General features: G+C 47.7%; 2 protein-coding genes across 2 annotated transcripts; both read right to left on the reverse strand.

The window, feature by feature from the left end:
* Positions 1 to 257: 257 nt before the first annotated feature.
* Positions 258 to 3,344, reverse strand: LOC123428242 (pentatricopeptide repeat-containing protein At1g03560, mitochondrial). Its single transcript, XM_045112434.1, has 2 exons — positions 886 to 3,344; positions 258 to 786 (listed from the first exon to the last, which is right to left on the reverse strand). The coding sequence occupies exon 1, from the start codon at positions 3,255 to 3,257 to the stop codon at positions 1,224 to 1,226; it is 2,034 nt and encodes a 677-aa protein (XP_044968369.1). The 5' UTR covers positions 3,258 to 3,344; the 3' UTR covers positions 258 to 786; positions 886 to 1,223.
* A 404-nt stretch (positions 3,345 to 3,748) lies between these two features.
* LOC123428243 lies at positions 3,749 to 4,749 on the reverse strand. The gene is made up of 3 exons (XM_045112435.1): positions 4,537 to 4,749; positions 4,235 to 4,449; positions 3,749 to 4,140 (listed from the first exon to the last, which is right to left on the reverse strand). Exons 1-3 carry the CDS (start codon positions 4,631 to 4,633, stop codon positions 3,976 to 3,978), a joined length of 477 nt encoding a protein of 158 aa, XP_044968370.1. The 5' UTR covers positions 4,634 to 4,749; the 3' UTR covers positions 3,749 to 3,975.
* Between the last annotated feature and the right edge of the window lie 3,175 nt (positions 4,750 to 7,924).

The raw sequence follows: 7,924 nt of genomic DNA on the forward strand, positions 1-7,924 counted from the left end.
GTGAGATCTGTTCTCTGCTACTGTTTCCTGTTTTTTTCATGGCTGGAGCTCTTTGTTTCTGCATTCTGATCGATGCAAATTGCAGTTGCCTATGTGATTTGTTGAAAATCACCCAGACACTTGTCATGTCTGAGACAACAATATGGATGCTCTGTAGAACTGAACCTTGCCGGAAGCTAGCACTTCTGACCATTTTGATGAAAACAGAGCCGGTTACCTGGAAGAAATATAGGCATGAACATGCATTTACTTGTCAATAGTTTGAAAAGAATTATTTAAGTAAAATCAAAATTTGTCTCAATAATATACAAATATACTCCAACTGAACATCTCTAAAAATTCTAACTGAACAAAAGATAAGATGAACCCTTTCTGACTAAAAGCATGCGACATTGTCTCAATCACATATTCAGGACTTTGCGACAAACTTGGATACTCTGAATAGGCCTGAATATGTGATGTGTAACACATATCCAAACTCCAGATCAGAGTTACCGCCTTTTTCATCACAAGAAAGGGGAAAACTTTTATGACCTTCAGGCCTCAGGCTTGTTATTTTAATTTTGAACATGGCATCATCAAACAACAGAACTACAGAAGGGATGAATTATCCGCATTTTCAGTAATAGCAGGTAGGGGCAATATCATTGTGACAGATATAAGTGAATACCACCTTGCTTTTCAGTACGAAGTTTCAAGTGTACCGTATCAATTGTCAGCTGAAATTCTCAGAAGGCTGGTACTTTACCGGAAGCAATTGTATGTGCTCTCTTAATTTCCCTTTCCCTGAGAAGAGAGACACAATTAACGAAATCGTGGAAACATCAAGTGACAGCTGTTTTGCATCAACTATAGACAGATAAGTTGCAGCCTCTACAACTGCACCTTTTTCCAGCAACACCCTGACTGCTTGATTTAGTAGTCTGGGACTTGTGTTTTGATCCTGTCTCTTGAGCAACAACGGACGGCCCACATTTTCCTGGAATCTAGTAGCACACAAGATCTCTCGTCTGTGAGACTCATGTGCCAAGCAATTTTGTTTCCCTTTGATTGCTCAAAACTGGAAGAGTTTTAAGCTTTTTGGCTCCAGAACACTGTCAAAATTCCTCCTGTTGGTGTGGAGCATTTTCAGAACATGCTCGCCAATGGCATGTCTTCTCACTTCCAGTAAATCTTTGGCACCTCTTCATGTCTTCACACCACTGAGAACAAACATCGGTTGCTCAGGCAAATAGTGTCTGAAACTTCACTCTTCTCTTGATGCTGCCAGATCTTTCATACCCAATGCCTATCTTACTATGCACCAGCTTGACAGCTAGATCAGTATTCCCAGCTTTCCTGAGTGCGTTGATCATCATCGTTCGAACCCTGCCAGGTATCTCACGGCCCTTCTGTACGATGCCATCTGCCAATTTGCAGGCCTGCTTGAATCTGCCGGCCCTGCACAGAGCATTGATCATGTCCTCGTGTGCCGTCTCAGGAATCACACCCATTGGAGCCAGTTCATCCAATATCCTGCATGCCCGGCTGAATTTGCCAGAAAGACATAGGCCGTTGGCAAGGGCTCTGAAGGCTGCAGCTGTGGGGGTGATTCCCTTATCGATCATCGCATCCCAAAGCTTCAATGCCTCCTCATTCTTGTGCTCCTTGAACAACCCATCAATTAGTATGGTATACGTGTAAACAGTCTGATCGCAGCCATCAGCTTCCATTCTCTTGTACAAGGCGCAGGCATCATCCGTCCTTCCAGCTTTAGCCAACCCATCTATCAGCACGTTGTAGCAGTATGAGTCAGGCACAAAACCTTTAACTTTCATCTCCTCGAAGAGCTCCTGTGCTTGGTCGACCATTCCAGCTTTCCCAAAGCCATCAATCAGGCTTGTATAGAAGATAGGGTTCACTGCAATACCTTTCGCCACACAACTCCTGAAACATGAAATGGCCTCATCCAGCTTCCCAAACCGGCACAAGCAGTTAACAACCACTCCATATGTGACGGTATCGAGCTCAAGCCCACTACTCTTCATCCTCTCAAAGAGTGACATTGCCTCGGTCTCCCTACCAAATTTGCCCATCGAATCGATGAGCGCAGTGTACATGGCTGCTTTGGCTGGGCAACCACGCTTGAGCATTCTCTCGAACACGGCCATTCCCTCAAATGGCTTCCCATCCTTGCAGAGCGCGCCAATCACCAGCACATATGCATGCTGCGGAATCTCCTTCCCCATTCCTCTCTCTTCCATCTCTTGGAACAATGCCACACACTGTGAAAACGTGCCCTCGCTGTAATGGCACTGCATCAGTGTAAGGTATGTTATCTTGTCGGGCGAGAGCTCCGCCTGTTCCCTCATGTGATCGAGTCTTGCCATCGCATCCTGCACCCTCCCGGCACGGCAGTACCCCTTGATGAGAATGTTGTAGGAGACCACGTCAGGGCGAACTGGGTCTTCCGTGGACATTGCGTCGAACACGTTGATGGCGGTGTCGAGGAGGCCCGCGTTGACGAGGCCGTCGAGGAGGCAGTTGTAGGTGACCCTGGACGGGTCCACACCGGCGAGGCGCATGCCGTTCCACGCCCACAGCAGCTCGTCGGCGAGGCCGAGGGCCGCCAGGCTGCGGACGAGCGACGCGGACGACGGCGGCGTGAGGTGCCCCAGCAGGCCGTCCCCGCGGGCGCGCAGCTCGGCGACGAGCTTCCGCGCATGGCCGGCGGCGTCGGGGGTGGCCTCCCTGGCGTGCGCGAAGGAGTGCAGCAGCGAGACGTAACAGCCGAGGAGGTGCTGCGGGTGGGCGGCGAGGTCGTCGGTGCCGTTGGGCAGGGCGCGGAAGAAGTGGAGCGACGGGAGCGGGTGGGAGAGCAGCTGCGGGGAGCGGAGAGCGGCGGCGACGAAGGCCGGGGAGAGGCGGAGTAGGAAGGTGCGGCAGAAGGCGCGGAGGTCGGCAGCGAGCGTGGCCGGGGGCGCGCGGAGGACGAGGGAGACGACCCGCGGCAGCCATGGCGACGGGGTGGGCGGGGCCGCCGCGGCGGCCGTGTACGGGCTCGGATCGGCGAGGTCGGTGTACGGCTCGATCCACTCCGGCGGCGGGTGGCCCGCGCCGTGGGGGGTCGACGGCAGGCGCCCGCGCGGGATGCTGCAGAACCGCCGCATCGGGGAGGCGTGCGCACAAGGTGTTCGACGGAATGAGTTGAGGTGGAAGCAAACGTTTGTTGGGCGCATACACCTTGGCTTTAGTTTACCAGACGAAAATAAATCCATGACTACATTGTATACTCCCTCCGTTTCTAAATATTTTTTTAAAGATTCCAGTACGTACTAGATACGGTATATAGACTTATTTTATATTTTCTCTGTCCCAAACTAAGTAATGTAAATTTAATATTAAATTAATATAAATTTTGTATTAAAGCAGCCACACTTATTTTGAGACGAGGGATAGTATATAATCATTCATTTTGCTCTGTATTTAGTCTTTAGTAGAATCTTAAGAAAAATTATATCTATGAACGAAGGGAGTATATGACCGGTCCATACTCTAAAATATATAGACATTTGATTACATTGTAACATTGATATCTCACTAAAAAATAGGATCACTCATTGTTTGATTTTAGTGTTAATTTTTTTTACTTTTAGTAGAATTCTCCCGAGTTGTTCGATTGAAACTCTCTCTCTCTCTTGGGTTGCTTGATGTTTAGCAAATGTGAACTAAAATATAGCTTTGACTATATTGTACTCCCTCTGTGAACTTTTATAAGATGAGTAACATTCATCTTTCTCTAACAAAAAATATATGACATTGACTACAGATTTGAGCATGGCACATCTGGAAACTCGCAAAAAACCGTGTTTGTGTTTGTGTTTGTCTTGCCCTGGGCGTTGTAACGTGCTGATGAACTGACAGATGGGTTGAGCTAGCAACAAGCTCTAATAACAAATTAGTACTAAGATGAGAATGAGACGGTTGGAATTCAATTTAGATGGGCGGTGGGTCGTCCCACTGCAGGACGGCGGTGCCGAGGTTCTGCTCCTGCTTGAGCTTGTCCTTGAGGAACCAGTCGCACACCCGCCCGGCGTTGAGCTCCTCGATCGCCACCCCCTCCTGCTCCGATATCACCCGCAGCAGGTTCAGCGACGATATCTGACGAATCCAAGAACAAGACAGATTATTAACATTTCAACAATGGCCCAAGCAATCGCACAGCTGACTGAGATTACGGCGGCGAACGACTCACGGTGAGGCGGCAGAGGAAGCGCTCGTGGGTGCTGAGCCCGGACATCTCCACCAGCCCGGCCTCCTCCAGGCTAAGGAACGTCCGCTTCTCCTGCTGCTGCTGCTTCTTCTTCTCGCCGCCGTCGCCGCCGTCACCGCTCTGCTGCTGCTGCTGCTTCTCTTCCTGGCACCTCCTCCTGACCGCCATTCGCGACGCCGGTCCCGAGCACACAGTTACTAATCACGAGTGCTGGCAGTGATTAGCTAGCTGCATCTAGGTCGACGCAGATGGCAGATGCGGCGAGCAGTGGGTCAACTAGGTACCTGGGTTGCGGAGGAAAGCTGGCCGGAGCGAAGACCTGGGCGGCGAGGGCGCCGCCGGCTGCGCCTGCACGGCGTGGGGCTTGCACGCCGTCGTCATGTGCTGCTGCGTGGCTCAGATGAATTCGGGCGCGCGAGCAGATAACGTTTCCATCGCCACGTCTTGATTTGATGATTTCCCCTCTGAATGGGAATGCTTCATCCGTAACACAAGGCTAGCAGCCAGCCAGCCGGAGACCTCCTCCCCACCAAATGAAAAAGTTGATGCATCTATACTACTAATAAAAGATCCAACGAAAACTTATCTAAGTACACACAACTATTACCCACAGAAAAACAAACACCAATCACCACCACTCAATTAGTCAACAAATTACAATCTAACAGCCTTCCACCATCCATTCAGCCCGACGATGTGCAGTTACCAAATTAACAAAGGCTGACTGTGCTCCACCTCCTCCTACAGCGAACAAGTGTTGCGAATTCGGCCGCTCGGTCCGCCCGCGCCTCGCGCAACCGCCGTTGCCCCCGCCGCTCGCACCCGTCCGCACCTCCCGCCCGGCCCGTCGCCGCTCGCCTCCGCCCGCATCGCTCGCTCGCCCGCTCGGCCCTGCCCTTGCCTCGCGCAGCCGCCGCTCGGCGCTCTCCCCCGCACCGCCGGATCGGCCCATCCCCGCCAGTTCCGCCGCTCGCACCCGTCAGCGCCGCCACGCGCCAGCGCGCCCCGCTGTCCCCGCCACCGTCGGCGTTGTCCGATCCCCCACTCTGGCGAGCCTGCCGCACTTCCTTGCTTACTCTTCGTAAGCAACGCCGGGCGCTCGTATCTGGTAACTGCGGCATCCCAGCTAGCCTCTCACGTCGCTTTCGCTGTCCGCCCTCCTCTGCAGGAACCCGAATCGCTGGCGACGCGGCGGCCACAGCTCTCGCGGGAGGAAGAGCGGTGCGTACTCCTCGTGCTCTCCCGGGTAATCCTCTAGCTTGGATTTTAGAATTTTATTTAATGCTGCTTTACATTTTATGTTCTCCTGTTCTTCCCATGATTTTTTTAGACTTTCCGTTCGTTATTAATTATATTATAGGTAAATAAGGCAATTCGAGGATGGGACCACGGCAAGGTGGACGATGGGAAGCAAGGGTGCGCATCGGATCAGGTATTGCTTCGGATTTCAGTTGCTTATGTTTTGGTCCCTTTTGACCTCTTCCGAGTACTACACATTATTCTGAAGCTTCTGAAACTCAATGACTCTGAACTGAAAGATGAATTCATTTGCCTGTCCATTTATCATATTCAGAAGTTACATTGGGATCCTGGTTACCAATTCAATGCGGGGAAAGTTGTAAGCCTTGTCACGAATGACCGACATAGTTTGAGTAAAGATTCTGCACAGTTTGGAATTGTGTCAGGCAGTCTCCTCCAGCTCTTGTGCTCTTCAGTTGAGCAAAGTGACATGGAAGACATGGACCGACGAGATGTATTTGTGAAACTTGCAGATGTCATTTCTAGATTAGCAACTTACTTACAAGAGCAACAACATATCCCAAAAAGTCTCTCTCAGTATTCAAAGCACAAAATATTGGTAGTTTTCATACATCCAGCAATCTTTTGTTACGAAGTTGAGACAATATGTAACCAAGTACTCATCAGCCATTGCTTTCTCAATGCAGATGTTAATGATAAGGCTTAAGCCTCACATACACCAGAACTGCTCACATATTGTTTGTTTGCTGAAATTACTTCGACACCACTTTCAGAGTCTACTCCATGAACCTATGTTCCAACATAGCACTAAACTGGAGAATTGTTTAGAAGGATCCCCATTTTTGTTGAGTGGTGTAGGTTTGGGCGAGCTTCAGGATAAATCTACCCGACACTTACAAAGACAGGCTATGTATTTGTTTCTTAGTTGTTCGATATTCTTGGCTTGCAGTGGAAATGATAGTAGACTGAATTGTTCATGTAAGAGCGATCACAAAGGGCAAGGCTGCACTGATAATTGCAACTATTGTGGCTTGTCAGAAATCTCGGTTTGGTTTTAGAGATGTTGCTTAGACGAGATTTTGGACTCAAAATCATCAACAGACATTGTTTTATGCTTTCTGCAGTTATATATGGAGGAGGTATGCTTCTGCTCTAAATACCAGAAAGCTTGTTAACTTTGTTCATTGTTCAATGGCAAAACGAGCTTCTGTTTGAGTTGGTCGATTTTCATTATGTCTTGTAGGTACTAGATAATTTGGGTTTTATCTTCATACTCATGCATTTATGCTTCTGTTTGTCTTCATAAGTGATTGTTGTCACCTTTTGCGGGTAGTTTGTTTCTTTACACTAGAGTATTTGGATCTATATTAGTGCACATTGCTAGGGAGTTGCTTTCTATGTTGAGTACATCTTGAGCATCAGTCAGATATCATGCTCATTATACCTCAGATTTGCTAATGTTTTTCTTTTCACATACAGTTCCTCTCCTCTCTTGTCCCCGTTTGTACAATGTAAATTGTACTTCAGGCCAAATGCTGAAGCCTTTATCTTCTTAATGCTTTGTTTTTTAGTGTTAACATGTATTCCTTGTGTTTGAGCAATTTTTATAGTATTGGGCATATGCTCCTTCACATTGCAGGACGATATGTTATTCATCATTCTCCTGCAGCTTTTGGATGCTCCACTTATTTTGTTGGCAATGTAAACAGAAGATATACCATGCAACATTTCATAATGGAAAGTTATCCAGACTGTAGGTATGTTTATATAGTTATGACCTTCTGTCCAAATTTGTAGAGATAAGATGGAAACTAAATGGACGTCTGAACTGATTGGTGCCAAACTGTTCTCCACCATTTTTGATCCAGTTTATATTTTTCATCAATGGCTTTCATTGCTGAGTCAGTCAACATGTTATACGTCTTATTCTGTTAGAGTTGCTAGATGCTTATTGATCTCTGCAAAGCAGTATTATGACAATCAGTTCTTGTTCATTTGATTGTGCAAATAGCTTCATACTGTCATGGTTTCTTGGTGTTGTGTTATCAAAGATGTAGCAACAAACTTCCAGTAGTTTATGCAGTACAGGATAGGAGATGCCATCCTATAATGATTTTTTGGCCGAGGAATTCTGGTTACTGCACTTCATAGAGTAAATTGGCAGTAATTCATTAGGGCTCTAATAACAATCAAGATAATAGGTCCGGGTAAGTGTACATCAGCTACCATAGCTAGAGGTAAATCATCTCTTGTTACTATCTCGTACCCAACTTAAGCATATTGGTTTTCCAAGTGAGTGTGAGACTGTAGGCATTGGTAAATTACAGATAGTCCGTAATTTCAGACTGTAGGAATGTGTTGCAATTTGCACGTAAGTACAAATAAATATTTTTTTTATTAGATCTTTCAAGC

This window comes from Hordeum vulgare, chromosome 2H, assembly GCF_904849725.1.
Source record: "Hordeum vulgare subsp. vulgare chromosome 2H, MorexV3_pseudomolecules_assembly, whole genome shotgun sequence".
In the NCBI taxonomy this organism is placed as follows: domain Eukaryota; kingdom Viridiplantae; phylum Streptophyta; class Magnoliopsida; order Poales; family Poaceae; genus Hordeum; species Hordeum vulgare.

Excerpts from the sequence above, each read along its gene's own strand:
- LOC123428242 (XM_045112434.1), bottom strand. The coding sequence starts at position 3,257 with ATGGATTTATTTTCGTCTGGTAAACTAAAGCCAAGGTGTATGCGCCCA.
- LOC123428243 (XM_045112435.1), bottom strand. The coding sequence starts at position 4,633 with ATGACGACGGCGTGCAAGCCCCACGCCGTGCAGGCGCAGCCGGCGGCG. Across the intron at positions 4,450-4,536 it reads AGCTTTCCTCCGCAACCCAG|TAACTGTGTGCTCGGGACCG; the intron begins GTACCTAGTTGA and ends ACTCGTGATTAG. Across the intron at positions 4,141-4,234 it reads GCTTCCTCTGCCGCCTCACC|ATATCGTCGCTGAACCTGCT; the intron begins GTGAGTCGTTCG and ends TGGATTCGTCAG.